Source organism: Panthera pardus, unplaced genomic scaffold (assembly GCF_024362965.1).
Source record: "Panthera pardus isolate Hobbes unplaced genomic scaffold, ASM2436296v1 HiC_scaffold_12, whole genome shotgun sequence".
Lineage (NCBI taxonomy): Eukaryota > Metazoa > Chordata > Mammalia > Carnivora > Felidae > Panthera > Panthera pardus.
In genome coordinates, this window is record NW_026526677.1 from 56179111 (window position 1) to 56200776 (window position 21666).

At 45.0% G+C, this 21666-nt stretch overlaps 1 protein-coding gene across 2 annotated transcripts in view; it reads right to left on the bottom strand.

Moving 5' to 3' along the window:
* Positions 1–21666, bottom strand: part of CLPB (caseinolytic mitochondrial matrix peptidase chaperone subunit B) — a 142232-nt gene that overhangs the window by 118806 nt on the left and 1760 nt on the right. For both annotated transcript variants that reach the window (XM_019449704.2, XM_019449705.2), the window contains exon 2: positions 19642–19693. In XM_019449704.2, the coding sequence (XP_019305249.1) occupies positions 19642–19693 (52 nt within the window). The remainder of the gene's footprint in view (positions 1–19641; positions 19694–21666) is intronic.

Here is a 21666-nt window from a genome sequence, read left to right on the forward strand (position 1 = left end):
CCTGACATGCAATAAAAATAAAGCACTGGACAAAGAGAACAACGGCCTGTACTATTATCATTTCCCAATTAGTATCTACCCCATTGTAAGGAAGTTAACAAGAGTAAACCAGGATATGTGAAAGGTGTACACAGAACTTGGAACATAAGTGCTCAAAATTTTCTGTGAAATGATAAATAAGCAGTCTCAAATCCCCAGGCAAGGGCCAGCAGTAGAAAAGGGCACCCTGGCCCAAGACCTAAAGATCTCCATAGGGGGGCGCCTGGGTGGCTCAGTAGGTTAAGCGTCCTACTTCAGCTCAGGTCATGATCTCCTGGTTTGTGGGTTCGAGCCCCACATCAGGCTCTGTGCTGACAGCTCAGAGCCTGGAGCCTGCTTCGGATTCTGTCTCCCTCTCTCTCTGCCCCCCCCCCCCCCACTCATGCTCTGTCTCTCTCTCTCTCTCTCTCAATAATATATTAAATAAACGTTAAAAAATTTAAAAAAAAAAAAGATTTCCATAGGAAAGGAGGCAAACCATAAGAGACTCTTAAGGACTGAGAACAAACTAAGAGTAGATGGGGGGTGAGGGAGAGGGGAAAGTGGATGATGAGCAGGGAGGAGGGCACTTGTTGGGATGAGCACTGGGTGTTGTATGGAAACCAATTCGACAATAAATTATATTAAAAATAAATTAAATAAATAAATAAATAGTAAGTAAATAAAGATTTCCATAGGAGAGTAACAAATCAAGGGGGACAACAAAGCTGCTCCGATATATCAGGAATCCAGGAGAGATCTGAAGGCTATGGACCAAACATGAAACAGTTAAGGGGGAAAGGGGGTGGGGGGTATTAAACTTTCCCTTCCTGCTGTGAGTGCTTCTGTATTCTTTTAAGTTTTATTGTTGTTTTGGCAACAATGAACATACTATTGCTTTTCTTTTTTAAACAAAACTTTCTTAGGGGGAAAAAGCCCCTTACCCTTTTTTTCTCCAAGAAGCCTTCCCTAAGACTGCCTTGATGCTGCCTCATTGGCCTATGCTAGCTAACCTATATCGCACATCGGTTTCCTTTTTTTTTTTTTAATGTTTATTTTTGAGGGAGGCAGAGAGAGAGAGAGAGAGAGAGAGAGAGAGAGAGAGAGCGCGCCCACGAGCACGGGTAGGGGAGGGGAAGAGAGAAAGGGAAACAGAATCAGAAGTAGGCTCCAGGCTCTGAGCCGTCAGCACAAAGCCTTGATGCAGGGCTCGAACCCACATACCATGAGATCATGACCTGAGCTGAAGTCAGACACTCAACCGACTAAGCCACCCAGGCTCCCCAAACACATCAGTTTCCTTGTCCCCCCACCCCCTCCTCCAGTCAGCATGACCCTCCTGTCTCTTCACTCCTTGTGCTGGCACCACAGCCACTCTCTCAAGGCTCAGGGGCTGAATGAATGAGTACATGTATATAGCATTTCCTGACATATATCTCTCACCAATACCTGTCTTATGTTGGAAGTTACCTGTTATATATTGGTTAGGCCTGTCTTCTTCAAAGAACTTAGGCTCCTGTGTATATGTGGGAGTATGTGGGTGTGGCTTCTCAGGCTCAGGGCTTGGGATACTTCAGATGCAGGCCTGGGGCTAGAGGCCATGGATTCTAGTCATGGCTCTCTCAGTAACTAGCTGTGTGATCCTGGATAAATCAGTCTCTCTGGGCCTCACTTTTCTGTGTGGTAAAATAGGGGACGTGAATTCAATGATTTCTCAAGTCCCTGCCAGTTCTACAATCTTAGGATTCTAATTACGTATAATGTCAAAATTTGAGAAGTGGATTCCTGACAGACACAGGCATCAGCAAGACTTCCAAAGAAAAGACAACTCCTCCGGCTGCTGTCTGTAGGAGGGAGACAGTCCCAGACAGGGATATGGGGGCAGTTTTGAGTTGTTCTGGCTAACCAGCTCTTCTACTCAGGGGAGGGAGGTACCACATGATTTTTCTTCCTCTTTCTTTACAACCAATCAATACAAAGCGGCCACTGAACTTCAATCGTGCATTGTTCCAACTGATTTCCGGATCCTTCACATTAACTGGCTCTCAGCTGCAGCTGGGAAGGGGGGCTGAAGGGTAGGGAGCCCTGGCCCACCTGCATCAGAGGCCTGGAAGCAGTGAGCCATGCAGACTCAATCATGATCACTATCTGGGCAACAGGACTCTGGCTGGAGCCTCGCAGAAGGTCCTGTTTACAGTAATAACAGCACCAGGCCAGGCTGTCTGAACAGAGGCAAGGCGCCTGGGGCTAGAATCCACACACACAGCCTCCATCTGCGCCTTATCTACCCAGTAAGCCTGGGCTGAGAGGGGCAGGGCTAGGGAGGAAGAAGGCTGCTCTCAGAACTCAGCCTGGGCCAGTGGACTTTAGGTAGGATCCTGGTGCTCTAACTTCACAGACATGAGGCCTCTCTAGCATCTTCTGCATTTGCTACTTGAACAAAGCATTCTCCTTCAAGGCCCTGCATGGGACCCTTCCTCTAGGAAACTCTCTAGTTGCTCTTTCTGCCAGGAATATGGCTCACCCCAGCACTGCCATACCCAAACTGCTCCAAAGGCAAGCAGGTGGGCAGAGAGGGAGAAGGGCAGGCACTTATGCAGCACTTACAACAAACGTGTAGAATGTGCCTGTAAGCTTCCTGACTAGTTATTTCCTATCATATAAAGTTTTAAAATTTCTAGACATAATAAATGATCGGCAGAGATTAATCAGTCCAATCCTTCCTTGTACAGATACAGATGTGGAGGTCCAGAAAGCATCAGCCTCAGACTAGACTAATTTGGATATGAACCTGCATGTGTCTCTTCCAGGCTGCATGACTATAGCAGGTCACGTTAACCTCTCTGAACCTCAGTCAGTCACCTTAACCTTATCAGCCTGCCAGACCTACTTAACAAGGGTGCTGAGCTTGAGCAAAGGAAATACCATATGCAAAAGCACTTACATTTTGCAAATGTTAGTTGTCATTACCACAAGTTTTCATTTGTTCAAAAGCACACAGCACAGGAGCTGGATCAGACCCTCACTGAATAGTACTAGATGAAATGGAATGAAGTCCGATGCTGGGTGACCATTCTTTGTCCCATCTCCCTGTTTCAAGCAGAAACTTGACACACATTAAAGTGCACAGATTTTTTTAAGTTTATTTATTTATTTTGAGGAGGGGAGGAGCAGAGAGAGAGGAGAGAATCCCAAGTAGGCTCCATGCTGTCAGTGCAGAGCCTGATGCAGGGCTTGATCTCACAAACCATGAGATCATGACCTGAACCAAAATCAAGAGTTGAACACTTAACCAACTGAGCCACCCAGGTGCCCCTCACAGATTTTTTTAAACTTTATTTTGAAATGATTTCAAGCTTACAGAACAGTTACAAAAATAGGACAAAAAAACTCAGATCCATCCTCCACTCAGATTCTCGTTACATTTTGCCTCCTGTGCTTAGCCATTCCTTTTCTCTATTTTTTAAATTTTTAAAAATATTTATTTATTTTTGAGAGAGAGACATACAGCGCGAGTGGGGAAGGGACAGAGAAAGAGGGAGACACAGAATCTGAAGCAGGTTCCAGGCTCTGTGCTGTCAGCACAGAGCCCAATGTGGAGCCCAAACTCACAAACTGCAAGATCACGACCTGCGCCAAAGTTGGCCACTTAACTGAGCCACCCAAGCGCCTCTCCTTTTCTCTATTTTTTTTCCTGGACCATATGAGAGTTAGTTTCAGACATTATGTGCCCCATTACTCCCAAATACTTCAGCACATATTTCTAAGTACAAGGTCATTCTCTTTCATAACCACTAACCAATAATGACCAAATTTGGAACACCTAACATGGATAAAATGTTTTTATCTAATATTCAAATTTCATCAATTATCCCAATAATGTCCTTTATAGAAATTTCCCTCTGTAATCCAGATGTAAGCCAGGATCAATATTAGAACCAGGCATTGCAAGTGTCTTCAGTTTCCCTTCACTAGAATAGTTGCTGGGCCTTTCTTTGATTTTCTTAGTTCTGACACTTTTACAGAGGAAGGCTAATTTGTTTGTAGAACGTCTTTCAGTTTGGGTAACGATTTTTTGAGGAACCCATTTCCTATTATTCATCCATTCATTCCACAAACTTTCCATGAGACTGGTTATTACAGAACTCTGAGCTGAGTTCCACTGAGTCCTTCAAGGCATTCACTGTTCAGCTTCACACCTGGCAAACAGCTAAAATACAAGCAAGGACCCTGGAGAAGGTGTTGTGTGAGGGTAGGTCAGAGCAACAGAACCACAGGGACAACTTCCTGGAGGCAGAGACATGAGTTGCACCAGAAAGGATAGGCAGAAGCACAGATTCCCCCAATGATCTCCTGGGATCCTCTTTTAAATTTTATTTTTATTATTTTTTTTAATGTTTATTTATTTTTGACACAGAGAGAGACAGAGCACGAGCGGGGGAGGGGCAGAGAGAGAGGGAGACACAGAATTGGAAGTAGGCTCCAGGCTCTGAGCTGTCAGCACAGAGCCCAACGCAGGGCTTGAACTCATAGACCACAAGATCATGACCTGAGCCGAAGTAGGACACTCAACCGACTGAGCCACCCAGGCGCCCCTTAAATTTTTTTTTTTAATGTTTTTATTTATTTTTGAGACAGAGACAGAGACAGAGCATGAGCAGAGGAGGGGCAGAGAGAGGGAGACACAGAATCTGAAGCAGGCTCCAGGATCTGAGCTGTCAGCACAGAGCCTGATGCGGGGCTCAAACTCACAGACTGGGAGATCATGACCTGAGCTGAAGTCGGACGCTTAACCGACTGAGCCACCTGGGTGCCCCTCCTCGAAACCTCTTAAGGAAACATCCCTGTTTCCCCAAGCAGTGTGTGTTAAGGCTGGGACGCAATAAAACATGAAAAGCAACAATACAAGGCTATAAGGAGGAGAGGGTGGCCCAGGGCACCCTTATCTGGGTACCTCTGCCCAGGGCTATAGGGTATGTCCCAGTCAACAGCTGCCCTGGTAACTTGGTGACAAGATGGAAATGCCGGTCTAGGTAGCTGAAGTGTGGGAAAGGGCCACCAGCGCCACCTACTGGCACTACAGTAGGACTCTAGCTGGGCAGCTGGCTGGTTGCCAGATAGCTTGTCACAATATGGCAGTGAGACACAGAAGTGATTCAGACTTCTCCAACAGGGCTGGCACTTGAGCCACCAGTGCCAAGCTCCAGAACCCCATGCTTTTCAGTAAATACTGGACTGTGCAAAGTCAGTCACAATACCTGACTCCCTAGACAGGTGGAGGCAAAGACTGGCCTACATTAATTCAGGTTCATTCCAGTAACAAAACTTAGGTAGCATCTTCTCCAAGTCAGGCTCTGTGCTGGGCACTAAGTGTACAGATATGAATCAGACATGGACCTTGTCCACAAGCAGCTCCCATCTGAATTGGGGTTGCGGAAATGGGACAAGTACACAAATAAATGCTTTAAGTATCGCAGGTGCTCTGAGAGCTCTGCTCAGTCAGGGTCAGTGAGCACACAACATACTTGGCTCCTCATGTGGAGAGCTCTTGAATGGTGACGTCAAAAGAACTCACACTTCTTGAGCAGCCTACTATGTATCAGGCACCTGACGTGATCTCATCTGATCTTGTGACTAGTTAAGGACTTGCTTAAGATGACTAGCCAGTAAGTGGCAGCTTGGGACTGGGACCTCTCCCTACTGAACCACACTGCCTTCCAGGGCACATATCCCATTTCTTCCCTCCTTTCCCACATTTAGCCTGGGGCCAGCACACCACAGGAATCTGATGGGACTAATAAACTGATAAAAAATGACAAAGAAGGAAAAGACTTAAACGGAAAGGAGGGATCTGAAGGATGGAGATACCCTTTGATTAGTTCTGCTTTCTAGAACCTTCTCCCATTGAAGAGACCCTCTTCTCCTAGACTCAAGATGAGAAAGGCCCAATCCATCCCTTCTTCCTCACGGTAATCTACACGTTAGCAGCACTACTTTCATACTCATGTAGCAATACATGGCAATACGATACTTTAAAAGTGGTCTTGCCTTTAGGCTAAAACAAGTTTGGTAAACAAATCTAATCAAAAGGTTAAAGAAGTACAGGAAGCCCTGGTTCTCAGCAGGCTGGGCTGACTGCAAGCTTACAGAATCTAGGAGCACAACACGGCTACCAAAAAAGCTAGTGCAAGCTCAGGCTATATTAATAGAAGCATAAAATCTCTGACAAAAGGGATGACTGCCCTGTTCCTCACAACTGTGGTCATGCCACACTGTAATTCAGAAAGGGCACCAAAACTTTGTGGCCATTTCATTAGGAAATGACTAGGATGGGGAGAAGACTTGAAAACAGTTTAGGGAACCAAGTCTTACTTGGCTTGGAGCTCTGTCTCCTAATATTTAGAGGTCCGGAGGGGCGCCTGGGTGGCTCAGTCGGTTAAACATCCGACTTCGGCCTAGGTTATGATCTCGCCATTCCTGAGTTCGAGCCCTGCATTGGGTTGTCAGCTGTGCTGACAGCTCAGAGCCTGGCGCCTGTTTCAGATTCTGTGTCTCCCTCTCTCTCTCTGCCACTCCCCCACTCGCATTCTATCTCCCAAAAATAAATAAATGTTACCAAAAAAAAAATTTTTTTTTTAAAGTCTGGAACAGGAAAAGAGTTGCGCAGTCCTGGAGGACAGAGCAGGGACTAAAGGGCAGTTGCAGGGGAAGCTAACACATAATGACAGCCCACTATGTGTCAAGTGCTATGCCAGTGCTTTCACACATACAGCTTCAGAATTCATCACAAGATAAATGTTTTTCTAATTACCGAGTGCCTTTGCTTACATTACTCCAAATGCCCAGAAAACCTTTCCACCAAGCTCCTTGTACCCAAATACTACGAATCTCCAGGCCCAGACTAAATGCCACCTTCTCTATGAAGCCTTAACTTTTCTTACATACTAATTACAAGTCTCTTACCAGACTGCAAGTTCTTGAAAGGCAAAAGTCATCATGATGCATGTTTATTCTCCTCCTCAATGCCAAATGGGGCATAATGCTTATAAGGGGTCTTAAGAATAAATAAATGCCAAAAAAATATAAAAAATAAAAATAGGGGCGCCTGGGTGGCTCAGTCGGTTGAGTGTCCTACTTCGGCTCAGGTCATGATCTCACGGTCCGTGAGTTCGAGCCCCGCCTTGGGCTCTGTGCTGACAGCTCAGAGCCTGGAGCCTGTTTCGGATTCTGTGTCTCCCTCTCTCTGACCCTCCCCTGTTCATGCTCTGTCTCTCCCTGTCTCAAAAATAAATAAAATGTTAAAAAAAAAATTTTTTTAAATAAAATAAAATAAAATAAAATAAAATAAAATAAAATAAAATAAAAATAAATGCCAAAGCAGATATACAAATGGCCAATAAGCATGTGAAAAGATGCTCTATGGATGGATCATCAGCCATCAGGGAAATGCAAATCAAAACTACAATAGGATATCACTTCACACATACTAGGATGGCTATAATTAAAGACAGACAATAACAAGTTTTGAAAAGACTAGAGAAGTCAGAACCCTCATACATTGCTGGGAAGAATGTAAAATGGTGCAGCCACTTTGGAAAACAGTCTGGCAAATGGATAATAAGAGTTATCCTATTGTGCAGCAGTTCCACTTGTAGGTATCTACCCAAGAGATACCCAAGGTATCTACCCACATAAAAACCTGTACATGAATGTTCACAGCAGCATTATTCACAACAGCCAAAAAGTAAAAACATAAACACCCATCAACTGATGAAAAAAGGATAAATAAAATGTGGTATATCTATACATGGAATATTATTTAGCAATAAAAAGAATGAAGTACCAATACATGCTACAACATGGATGAACCCTGAAAACATTACGCTAAATGAAAGAAGCCTGTCCCCAAAGACCACGTTGTATGATTCCATTTATGGAAAATGTCCAGACAGGCAAATCCACAGGGACAGAAAGTAGATCAGTAGTTGCCAGGTTCTGGGGGGAGTGACAGGGAGTGACTGCCAATGGGACCAGGATCTTTTTTGGGGTGAGGGGGTGATGAAAATGTTCTGGAATGAGGCAGTGGTGATGGTTGCATAATCTTATAAATATACCAAAAACCACTGCACCCTTTAAAAGAGTGAATTCTATGGTATGTGAATTATATCTCAAAAAGAAAAAGAAAAGAATAAAAGAAAGAACGCTTATTCAACCAGAGTTTGTGCATCCTTTGGGAGGTAGAGAGGGCCTCATACCTAGAGGAGCTGTCCAGCAGAAAACCTCCTTGAAGGGGAAAAAAAAAGAAAACCCAAAGAAGGACTTGAATACTGAAGAGGAAGTGAGGCCAGAGACAAAAAGTGCCTTGGATCCAGTCTACCCATGCAGGGGCTATAACTAAGTGTCACTTGCCCTAGAAAGGATCCTGCCCTGCCTGCTGGACTCTGAACCCCTGGGAATTCAGAGGCCTCCCACAATTGTTTGTGCTTTATATCCTGTCCCTGCTCACTGTCCATCTGCAAAAGCTGGTCAAACACACAGACTTCCCGGGAGGCCTGGGTGCTATCCCCCCCCAAACAAAAGGGCATTGAGATGGAAGCCTCAGCTCAGCCTCAGAGAGGATTCTTATGCAACCTTCCTGGGCCTCCCATCCACATGAATGGAGGATCCTGGAGACCAGTCAGCCTGTCCAGCTGCTGTACCCTCCTGCTGGGTAGCCTCTGGAGAATAAACAGAGCTTCATTCAACCAATCAATCAACCGGTAAGGCTCTATCTGTACTGTGTGCCTTCTGAGTGCCCAGCCAAGCTTGTGTGACTAGCTACAGTGGAGGCAGGAGGAGGTGCCATCCACCTTGCTGTGACAGCACAGCCTGGTTGAGGAGACACAGGCACGAGAGGCAAGGAGAAAACTAACCGTGATATTGTGTGGCTCAGACTTTAAGGCTGTGGGAATCTGGTAAGAAAGCTCAATATGGGCTAGAGCAAGTAATGAACTGAAGCAAGGGAAGTGCATACTTTGGACTCCTGTGGGCCTCAGTTTAAATCACCACACTGCTATTTACTAGCTGTGAGGTAGTAAGCACTCTAAATCTGAGCCTCAAGTTTTGTCATCTGGAAAATGGATGTAACATAATCTGCTTTTGCAATACCGTACCAAGAAATGAAAATAATACATATACAGTATCTAGTACTCTGCCTCACATGGAGTGGGTATTTAATAAATGACAGCTATCATTATTAGTGAGGGTGAGCTTTCTGGAAGAAGAAGGGCTTGAGGTGGGCGATGAAGCATCAGTTGGATCCAGACAGGACAGGGGTGGAACTGGAATCACTGCAAAGGCTTCCAGGTAGAATGAGTAAGCTGCATGTTTGGGACAGTGAGAAGCCAAGCCTGAGTGGAATGGGGTTCTTGGGGTAGAGGGAAGGGCCAGGCATGGCTGGCAGGAGCGTGGGGCTGGAGGCAGGGGTGTGGGTGAAGAGCAGAGGGGAGGACAGGTAAGGGATCTGGATTTGACAGTTTCTCTTCAGGAGCCTTGTGGACTCTCAATAAGGCAGACAGAAATGGTTCTTCCTCTAGCTAGAAAACATCTCGCTGAGCCTGGAAGAGTGCTGAGGAAACTGTGACCCCAGCAAGCCTCTCTCTGCTTCAGGCCGCCTCATCTGGAAAATGAAGTGGTGTGCGACTTCCAAGTGGGCCACTGTGGATTACTCTAGCAACCTGCATTTCTGTTTCATTGTCTGTGAAGCAGGGCTATTATTACCTGCACGACTGTGAGGATTTAGTGATTAAAGCCTCATATAACTGCCTTAAAAAAAGCATTTGTTTTTTGGTTTTTTAAATTTTTTTTTAATGTTTCTTTATTTTAGAGACAGAGAGACAGAGCACAAGTGGGGAAGGGGCAGAGAGAGAGCCAGAGCAGAATCTGAAGCAGGCCCCAGGCTCTGAGCTGTCAGCACAGAGCCCAACGTGGGGCTCAAACCCAGGAGCCGTGAGATCATGACCTGAGCTGAAGTCGGACGCTTAACCGACTGAGCCACCCAGGCGCCCCAAAAAAGGCATTTTATAAACATCAGCCACTATCAATAATATTCAACAATGTTATTAAAATATTACTTAAGATTCTTGAAAAAGTTTTATTTATTTAACTAATCTCTACACCCAACATGGGGCTCGAATTCACAACCCCAAGATCAAGAGTTGTACACTCTTCCGACTAAGCCAGCCAGGTGCCCCTAAAATATCATTTTATAATATTTTATACTACATGTACCAAAGTATATAAAAATTATAGGTGTAAAAAATGTCATTAAAGTAATATCCTATAAGAAGTAAATAAAATTCTGAATATATGTGAGTTCTAAAAAAAAAAAGAGTAAAACTAAGCATGATAGGCTGTGTTTTTTTGCCCCGCTTAATATTCATTTACCTTGTGTTCATTAGTCTGGGAGGTCTCTGAATACTCACACTAAAAGTTTAAGAAACATGTACAGGGTAACAACTGAATATCCAGAAAATTCTATCCATTACCTTAATTTATTTTTCTAGCTGTGGGGTAAAAACCTGGTGTAATTATCAACACTTAGTAACAAAACTTACTATGCACTGAGCATCTGGTATGCACTAGGCATAGCACTAAGCAGTTTCTGTCATTTAATGTTCTCATTTAGTACTCACAGCAATGGTGTGAGGTAGGTCAATCATCATCTCACTTTAGGCGAAAAGTGGTTAGGCAACTTCCCAAGGTCACAGAGCTGACAAACGGCACAGCTGGAATTCAACCCTTGTTTTCTCAGACTCACAGCTGGGAATGAAACCTTGCTTTCTCCCATCTCAAAGTCCTTACCACTGGGATTTCTGCCAATGATATGAGAGCCTCCTGGGCAGACGCCCTGACAGAGTGACAGGGGAGAACCACTTGTTGCCTTAAGAAGACTCTGGACCTGGGACTCCTGCTCAGAAGGGAGGGGAGGGAAGGAACTAGGATGTAAAAGAGCCTCAAAATTCAAAAGTGAGATTTTTTTTCTGAGAAAGCTTTCAAACAGGACAGGGACAGAGCAGGAACTGTGAAGCAAGAAGCTAAAGTGAGTACTGTAAGCCCAGAAACACATTTAGCTTGACTATTTTCAGTATTCTTGGATTTCTCTCCCATTGTTTCTAGGAAAATTCCTTGGGAAAAAAATCTAACTGGTTCTAGCCATGCTGACATGTGTTATGGTCATGACTGAGCTGGGATTTTCAAGCAGCGGCACTCAGGCCACAGCGATACTGTTGGGGAGACAGAGCCTGACTGCTGCCCCTGCTGCGGGGCCCTGGAGGCCTACAGCTTTGCGACTTACCCTGCTGCGGTGGCTGGATCAGTGCCAAAGACGCTGGCAACACACAGACTGGTAACACTCAGATTGGTTCCTTATGTTTCTCAACAATCAGAATGGTTGTTGATCATGTCAACCTTCCACCCCATGCCCCACCACCACCACCAAATCAGCTACCACTGCTGTTAGAACAAACACAAAGCTCCTTACTACGGCTTCTAATGTTTATTCTGGCACCCGCTCTACACTGCGGTGCCTGCCCTTTCCAGTCCTTCACACTTGCCATCGTTCCTCCTTCCACGGGTCTCTGTAAATAAAAGTTCCTTCTGCCAGGAAAGCTCTTCTGCCCTTCTTCACTCACCTAGGTTAACTCCTCACCAGAGCTCAAGCTTCCTCTGGGAAGCTTTCCTTGACCAGAGGAAATCCACCAGAGGCTCTAGGATTCTCTTTACCCTCCCTTGCAGCATCTGTCACAGCTGTAATTTCACATCGGCACGATCAACATCTGAGTAGGCTTCCAGCTCCATGAGGTGATGCCTCTACGTATTTTTGGCTTACCACTGATCTATCAGAGCTTAGCACAGTGCCAGCACATAGTAGGTATTACTTGTTGAATACAAGAGCTAATTCTCCATTTTTATATTATTTTTTCAAAGGGAGGTCAGTCCTCTTTTACAGGTTTATTATAACTATCAATAACTATTAACATTTGCCTAACTCTTTATCATTTACAAAGCACTTTTGAAATATTCAGTAAGTATGTGTTAACTATTCACATGAACAGCAATGAAAACCAGCAATGCTCACAGTATTGTGGGAGAGAAAGAAAATAGATGACCTATCCCAACAGGGGGTGATAAGTGCTGTCACAGAGGAAGTTCCGGGTGTTATGGGGACCTACAGGTACTGGGAAGGCTAGGGTACTTGAAGCCTTCCAGGAAAACATGACACTGATGACCCAAAGGATAAGTAATTTTCCAGACAAGAGTCCACCTGCCTGGAACTCTCATAAGACCCTGGGAGGGTGGTCTGACAAATATTATCAATAATACTTCACAGGTAAGGCCACTGAGGAAGTTTAGGGACTACGGCCACACAGCCAAGAACCAGGAGGGCCAACACTAGAGGCTCCATCCCAGGGCTGGGCTCCCTTTCAGGGACATCCCTCCCCCCTACAAGCCACCCCAGTAGGCCTTGGCCATTCTGTGCTCTGGGGGTTGGCCAACCACCTGACTCTGCTGGGTTTCTATGCAGATGACAGACTGCTTCCACCTACCCATGAAGTTCTGAAAAAGCTGCTAATCCAGCCTTCCCCAATTACCTGCCATCACCAGGGAGAAAGTAAGCAAAGATCCAGTCACGCACCTCAGAAAAAGGTACAGGCCACTCTGAAGAACTGCTTGCCTGGGAACTGTCCACTTGAATTAGTGTTTCAGTGTGCGATCTGGACCCTTCCAAAGAGACTCAGTTTTCTCTGCAGAGTTGAACACTAGGGACTGTATTCAAAGTTCTCAGTGGGGTCCCCATTAACATGATCTGGAAACAAAGACTCAAAGAGGGACGTTCTATGATTTACTAAGGGTCCCAGAGCCAGTTCATAGCTGTGTCAGAAGTGGAAGCCAGGTCTTCTCATTCTAAAAATCCTTTATTCTTTCCATTACACTGCCTTCTAACATCCCACTATTCAAAAGCCTGTGCACATTACATCCTAGCATTCAAAAAACAGTGTGATGATCTTAAGGAGCTCTCACAACAAGCATCAAATTAGAAGAGTGATACCAGTGAAGCCTTGACCTTTGGTTTAGAATAAACTTTAGTTTCAACCTACTGTAAACCACAAGGACATTTAAATATTTACTGGTTAAGAGAGCTGGATGTTTTGGTTGCCCTGATGCCATCATTAATATCTTCCCATCCAGCCAAAATGATACAACAATCGATAAACAGACAGCTTCTCTGAGGCTCTGAGACAGTCAAATGTACTTACCAGCCAGGGTTTTTGTTAATTAGATAAAATCCTTGGATCAATGTGCAGAACATTTACCTATGCTGTAGCTGAGCACATTCTGGACACCTTAGCACTGGCACATGGACAGCAAGTGCCTCAAGCCCCAAGCTGGGGCATCCAGGGACAAGAACCAAGCCATCAATGTAAAGCTAGAATAAATGTTTTGTGCCCTCAACAAAACCCAACCCTTTCTTCTTTCTTGAAATGCAAACCAAATCAGACTTTTTTCCAAAGGCATCTACTAAACAAGTTTGAGCTGGTATGAACTCCTTTATTTTCTAAAACCATGAAACCAGAAATCAAAAAAAAAGATAACAAAACAATCTCTAAAGTAATCACTGATATATATATATATATATATATATATATTTTTTTTTTTTTTGGGAGACTGCATGGTATATACAGTGGGAAGAGTCAGATCTCTACTTGAGTATCTCACTAGCATGTTAAATTTAACATGTTTAAAACCAAACTCATAATCTTTTCCCCCCAACTCAGTTCTCCTCTAGCACCTTCACCTCAGTGAATAGCATCTACATAGCTGATTAAGCCAGAAAACTGAAATTCCTTCTTAATAATTTCTTCTCCCTAATCAATGATATCCAATTCTATTCATTCATTCAACATTCATTTATTAGTATGTAGGACATATCAGGCATTGATACTGCTCTAACCACCATCAAGTCCTGTCTAGCTTACTTCCTCCATCTCTGCTATCACCTTAGTCCAAGTCATCACCTGCCATCATCCTCTCTTCTAGACTATTCCAGTCACTTTCATCCAATCTTCCTGCATCCACCATGGATGGCTCTCTATATCATCTATTCTCCATGGAGCAACCAGAGATCTTTTAAAATTACAGATCTAGATCATGTCACCATATCTCTCTCCCTCCCTCTCCCTCTCTCTTTCTCTCTCTCTCTCTCTCTCTCTCTCTCTCACACACACACACACACACACACACACACACACACACACACGTGTGCTTAAAATTCTACACTGGTTGCCCAGCAATCTTAGTAAAAATAAAAAGCATTACCACGGCCTACAGACTCAGTGTAGTATGGTCCTCGCTTAATTCTCCAGCTTCATTTCATGTCCTTCCGTCCTTGCTTTGTAGAGTCTAGCCAGATTGGCTTTCTCTCAACTGCTTGATTTCTTCACATCTGTTCTTAATTCAGGGCCTTCCGCCTACTATTCCTTCCAACTGAATGTTCTGCTTTTCCCTTCAAACTCCCGAGCTCACTTCAATCTCACATACTCCAATGCTTTTCCTTACTGATACATACCCTCACCTCAACCCCTCCCAGATTCAAGGTTAGATTCCCAAGTGTCTTATACTTCACTTTTTAATCAAGTTTGAAGATATAATTAACATATCATATATAACCCACCCATTAAAAATGTACAACTCAATTGTTTTTATTATATTGAGTTGTGCAATCTTGACTACTAACTCCAGAACAGTTTCATCATTCCCCAAAGAAACTCCAGACCCATTAGCAGTCACTCCCTATTCCCTCCCAACCCCAACCTCTGCAGTCCTTGCCAATAACTAATCTACTTTCTGTCTCTATGGATTTGTCTACTCTGAAAATTTTATATAAATTGAATCATATGATATGTGGTCTTTTGTCTGACTTCTTTCAGTTAGCATAATGCTTTCGAAGTTCATTCATGTTGTAGCATATAGCAATACTTCATTCTTTTGTACTGATAATATTCTGCTATATGGCTGTATTATATTTTATTTGTCCCTTCAACCATTGTTGGGTTTTGGGCGCTGTTTCCCTCTTTGGGCTATTATGAATAACACTGCTATGAACATTCACGTTCACGTCTTCATTTCTCTGGCGTATATACCTAGGCATAGACTTGCTGCATCATAAGGTAATTCTATGTTTAACATATTAAGGAAATGCCAACCCTTTTCCAAAATAGTCACACCATTTCACATCCCCACCAGCAATCTACAAGGGTTCCAATTTCTCCACATCCTGACAAACACTTGCTATTATCCTTCTGCTTACAGCCATCCTAATAGGCATGAAGTGATACCTCATTGTGGTTTTGATTAGCATTTCCCTAATGATATTAAGCACCTTTCCGTGTGCATACTGAATATTATGTACTCATTTGTACTCATTTGAGTGTCTTCCTTAAAGAAATGTCTATTCAGATCCTTTAACCATTTTTAAATTCTGTTATCTTTTTATTGTCCAGTTAAACAGCTCTTTATGTATTCTAGATAAAAATCTCTTACCAGATATATGATCTGCAAATATTTTCTCCCATTCTGTGGGAAAGTTTTCACTTCCTTGAAGGTGTCCATTGAACACAAAGTCTTTAATTTTGATGAAGTCCAATTTATCTATTTTTTCCTTTGGTTTCTCGTGATTTTGTTGCCATATCTAAGATGGCTTTGCCTAACCCAAGGTCGCAAAAATTTATCCGTATATTTTCTTTTAAGAGTTTATAATTTTAGCTCTTACATTTAGGCCTATGATCCATTTTGAGTTAATACTTGTCTATGGGTAAGGTAAGGCTCCAACTGCATTTTTTTGGCATGTGGATATACAGTTGTCCCACTACTATTTGTTGAAAAGACAAACTGCAATTCATTTTGAAGTACATAATTAGTACTGGCTCCCAGTCACTGGCTCCCAGTTAGACTGTAAGTACCAAGAGTGCAGGGATTGTGCCAATCTTGTTCACACTGTATCTCCAAGCACTCAGTCCAATGCCTCGCTCCTAATAAGCACTCACAAACGCTGGTCAAATGAAGTAACATTTTGTCATTAACAAATACTCTACAACTCTACCGGTTAAAGGTATTATCATCTCTGTGTTACTTAAGCTCATAAAAGTCAGGCAATATGTGCCCAGTTTTGCTGGTTCTCAATTTTGACTCATGTGTTCCCTCCTCCCCCGGGAAGGGAGTTAGTAAGCTCCTCCAGGACAGGAACTGCTTCTACTTCCTCATGGTGTTGCCACCGACACAAATGCAGCTCAGGGCTGGGCACAGAAGACAGGCTAGACAGATGAACAACTGAGGGACAAATGCACAGTGCCGTCCATGACCGAGTCCCTTCCTCTCTCCAGTTCCTCCTAGCCGCAAACTGTGATCAAACAACACCAGACAATATATAAATCCCCCTCCTCACCACACACCCTAGGCTGATTCTTGCCTCAGTGCTACCACTCATGCGACCCCCTTTGCCTTCCCTTTCTATTTGCTAAGGCCTACTGATATTTGAAGCCATTTCCAATAGGATGCTTACTCTGGTCTCCCAGGTTGGTTAGGGCATCTTCTGGGCTACTGTCTCACAGCACAGACCACACTGTGTTGCCACAGTCTTCCCCAATCACCTACATTGAGGGCAGGAATCATGTCTGGTCAGGTGTACCTCATGCCAGGCATAGGGCCTAGCATATGAGAGGTGCTCAGTAAATTTTGTCAAGTGATCAAATGGATCATGGAAGGTAAAAGCAGTCTGAAGTTGAAGACTGATATCACCAGGGTTCCTTCATTAGAGAACGTTTGGGCTGATGAAAAACTGAGTTAGGCACAAAGCAGAGAGGTCCAGCTTCCTGCTGGGAGAAGGGAAATGGGTTGGGGGTGTTGTCTTTCACCCAAGTTTGTTCTGAAAGAAATGTGATCTCCACTGAGAGAATAGGAGGCCTCATTTCTCTCAGCCTGGATAGCTCCTTACACGGCTCAGCCCAAGCCTGGACAGATGTGCCTTCAGTCTGCCCTGTGCCCTATGTTTCGGGTGAGTGGTTCCTACATCCAGAAGCCAGGCTTGGGTATGAGCTGAGCCGAGGAGAAGGGCCACCTGCTCATGCTGCTGACAGGTGGGACAGGGGCCCCAGGACAGGGCTTCCACTCCTGAAGAGTCAGTGTTGAACACATTAAGAAGGTTTAAGTGCCTTGGGGGAGGAGGAAGGAAATGGCTGCCACCCAGGGAGAAAGGAAGAGAGGAAGAAGGGAAAAGGGAGGGACCCAGCCTCCCTCTGATATAGCTAATGGGCATATGGAAATAAGACTCTGGACTTTCTGCTTCAAGTTTGCTGAAAAATCAGTAAAAAGCAACTTTCCCCAAATTCTGTTTGGGGAAAGTCTGTGCTGGGGAAGAGATGTGGGAAACCAGACCTCTCCCTGACCTGGGGAGGCACACAAACCACTGGTTTAAGCTGAAGTCTAGCTCACAACCTTCTTAAACAAAGAACAGAATGGGAGCACCTGGCTGGCTCAGTCAGTAGAGCACAGGACTCTCAATCATAGGGTCTTGAGTTCAAGCCCCACAGTGGGCATGGAGCCTACTTAAAAAATAAATAGGGGCGTGTGGATGGCTTAATCAGTTAAGCATCTGACTCCTGATTTTGGCTCAGGGTTGTGAGATCGAGCCCTGCATGGGGATCTGTGCTGGGCATGGAGTCTGTTTAAGATTCTCTCTCTCCTTCTGCCCCTCCCTGGCTCATGCTTGCTCACACATGTGGGCACTCTCTCTCAAAAAAGAAAAAAAAAAAAAGATTGCCATGCTGAAAAGCAGGGTCTGTGCCTAGCTCATCTCTGACTCCCTTACAAGGGGTGAAGGGAGACTCTGAGTCATCATGACCAAAAGAGATGAAACAACAGCAGGCAGGAAAAAAGCAGCTGGAAACTGGGGGAGACACACAAAAGGCCCCAACATACTCTATCCACACAGGCAAGAAGGAATATTCTGCATCACACACACCATGAATTCAACCATTTTCTGCATTCTTTTGGCAGGTGTTTATTGCTATTAGAAAAATGTGTATTTGAAAGAGCTAAAATAATCAACACTTGGGGGCTCACTGGGATAGGGTAAACTCAGCCTCCCCTGGGTGATGGAAAAGTGGATTCACTGCACTGATACTCTGCAAATACACTACCTACATTGGGTTGCCACAAGAAAGCAGCAGCCTGGCAGCCCTCAGCGGTCACCAACCGGTGATGTGAGGGTCAGCAAAGGCCTGCCAGGAGGCGGCACGGCCAGTTTTTGCCCCCTCACTCCCTTGTACTGCAGCAGAAGGAAGCAAGGCTCATCTGTTTCTGGGGAAATGAAGACGCCACGCACAGCTGGCAGTTATGAATGGCTCTTATAACAGCAAGCTGACATCTGTGCTTGGTTTTTAAGATGCATCATCGCATGTTTATTAAACTATTGCTCCGTCGTATTTATTTGGCTACGAAACAACTCCCAGCCCATACTTCCAAAAGTGGTTTATTAAAAACTAAGCTTTGAACATTAATACTCAAAAGCACCCTTGAGAATCAATAATAATGCTGCAGATAAAATGAAAGGGAATCAAAGCAGTAAGTCTTGGTGGGGGCTGCAGCTGAATTTCAACACTTTCTTATACATTCAGGCAGCTGGAGTGGGGAGGAGCACCAAGAGTGTGTGGCACTGGGTGCGGGGATAGCCACTGCGAACACTAGATTTCCTGTCCAAAATGGGCACATGGTAGCAGGGAAGGCGGGGTATACTGTGGCCACCTCACTTTATACAAAGGGCCAAAAAGGCCAAGATGAGGCCCAGGGTAGGCCACTAGTTTCACCAAGAATAAAACCTCTGCCCCTAACCAACAGCCCCATACTGATGCCCTATGCTGGTCCCTGTCTGCGCACCTATCCTGGACACAGACGGCCCAGTCCCAGCACCAGGCTGAGCCCCAAGCTGTGTCCCATCCCTGCCCAAGAACAAACCTGAAATCCAACCTGCCAGCGGTCCTAAAAGGCACAGCTGAGCCAGGCAGACTGGAAGAATGCACTCAGCCCCTGAGCAGGAGCCCAGTGTGTACACCCTAGCCCTGCAGGCAAACTTTTCTAACACCAAAAGACCTGGCAGAAAGGCCTCTTCCAGCTCCCTCCCAAATCTCCAAACTTTTTCATGGGTGCCCCCCATCTAGGCAACAAACAATAACACCTGGCCACTTCCACAAAGATATAACAACAAATTAGAAGATTCAGTAAAGGACCCAAAGGATGTGGGGAGGACTCTGAACCATGCCCTGCAAAGAATAAAACAGAGGAAGGATCCAGAGCTGTTTGGAGTCAAAAAAAAAAAAAGGAGACACAGGGCTGACTCCCTACCTTAAAACATTTAAAGGTTGACCTGGGCCAAGGGAGCCCAGGTGACTGTGACCATAGGGAAGTCACAGGGTTCACTTTCCAACTTAGTGTGAGCATTTCCTCCAAAGCAATCATCACTGGAGGAAGGGGTTCACCCAGCTCAGGCCCTCTTGTGGGGGAGAGCAAGTCCTGGGGTTCAACACTTACCTGCTGACTTCTTGGACATTGTTGGTGCGAGCAGCTTCCATCAGGGCTGCATCTGAAAAGAAAGGGGGCACTGGTCAGATCCCTATCCAGGACCTACCCTCAAAGCTGCATGGAGGACCCAGTAAAACAATAGAAATGGAAGAACTTCAGAAACATGGGCTTTAACAAGGGAAATTACGCCAAGGTATATAAAGGGAAAGCTAATCATCTCCTGTCCAGATGGCATCCACTGTTAACTTATCTTCCACATCCATTATGGAACCCAAACTCGTAACTCTTCTCATCATACAGGTGGTTCAGGTAAGGTGCTAGCAACTATGTGCTGTCTATGGCAAATGCATGATGTGTGAATCCCTTCACTCTTCATTAGCTAGAAAGCTCTAATGTTTCACATGGCTGTCACTGTTATTAATCATCCCCCCCCCACCTTGTGCCACTTTCACCCCCAACTCCAATTTCTCAGCCTAGTTTTGAATCTCATGTCACAAGTCACCAACCCAACACCAGGAACAGAATGGGAACAGGCAAGGGTGTGGGCTCCTCTGAAAGTTAAGAGCCTTGACCAGGAATCAGAAGGCCTGGCTCCAACAGTCTGCCCCCTACTCCCTGTGCTGTAGCAGCCCCTTTCCTTCTCAAACCCCACTTTCAGGACTATAAAGCAGAGGCAATAATCCTTGTCCCGACAGCCTCACAGGGATGCTGAGGAGATGAAATGAGGGTCAAAAAGTCTACAAACTCCTCGGTGCCAAGATCAGCAAAAGGAGATCCAAAGCAGAGGGTTCCAATCCCTTAGGAACCACCTAGCAGAAAAGCAACACTAGGGGCACCTGGGTGGCTCAGCTGGTTAAGCATCTGACTTCAGCTCAGGTCGTGATCTCTTGGTTTGTGAGTTAGAGCCCCACATTGGGCTCTGGGCTGACGGCTTGCTCAGAGCCTGGAGCCTGTTCTGGAACCCGTCTCCCTTTCTCTCTGCTCCTCCCCCACTCACACTCTGTCTCTCTCAAAAATAAATAAACATTAAAAAAATTTTTTTTTAAAGAAAAGAAAAGCAACCCTAAACCTAATGTAAGCCTGGTGTGGCCTGGGCAGTTGGCAGGCTACTGGCACCACCTTGTGGCCAAAAGGAAAACTGCCTGACTCAGAAAAAAACAACAGTAGAGGCACCATTTTTTCAAATAGTCAATACCAAATGCCCTTGGAGCCCTATCTGCCCAGCATGGTTTTAAGCTCCATTGTTGAACAATGGAAAGACTCATAGCCAGCCCTGCCTCAAGGAGTTCTCAATCTAGCCAAGAGACTCACCCAGTGAAACATTGAGAAGGCACTGCAGTAGGGTGGGAAGAGCAGGATCTGGAGCCAGAAAACCTAGGCTCCCATCCCAATTCTGCCACTTACTTGCCATATGACCTGGCCAACTCACCTAACCTCCTGACCCTCAATTTCCTTACCTGTACAGCAGGGATAAGATGGCCACCTTATCATGCATATGCAAACCGGATGTGTGGTTCAAACATTAGTGTCTCCATCCCACCTGCCGGCCTAGACTCTAGGGTCAGATCTTTCCTGGTTATCTTCCCCAGTGGTTCTCTAAGCACACATCCAGGGATGCTCAGGCAGCCCTCAGCTGGAAGGAGAACAAAATTCCCTCAGAGATCACTGTATCCACTCTTCCCTCACTCTGCAGAAAGAAGTGGCTTCTGCATGGTCACAGGAGGAATGAGGAATGAGCTGAGAACCAGGGCCTCCTGGCTCCTACAGGGAACAGTTCCTGAGCTTGTAACTCCAAATCAGGGTATAGGGCAGGCTAGCAAAGTCTGAAGGGTTGGAAGTGATCATGGTTTTGGTCATTACCTATTTTAGTAAATAGACAAAGTCCAGTCTGGAGCCCCCAGGAAAGTCTAAGGCAAGACCTTGGACACCTCCCCCAATCCATCTAAACATACTGGCCTCAGGACACTGCCTGCTCATGAACTTTCCATGGCTCTCCACTGCCTACAGGAGAAATTCCAAAACCTCCAAACCCTC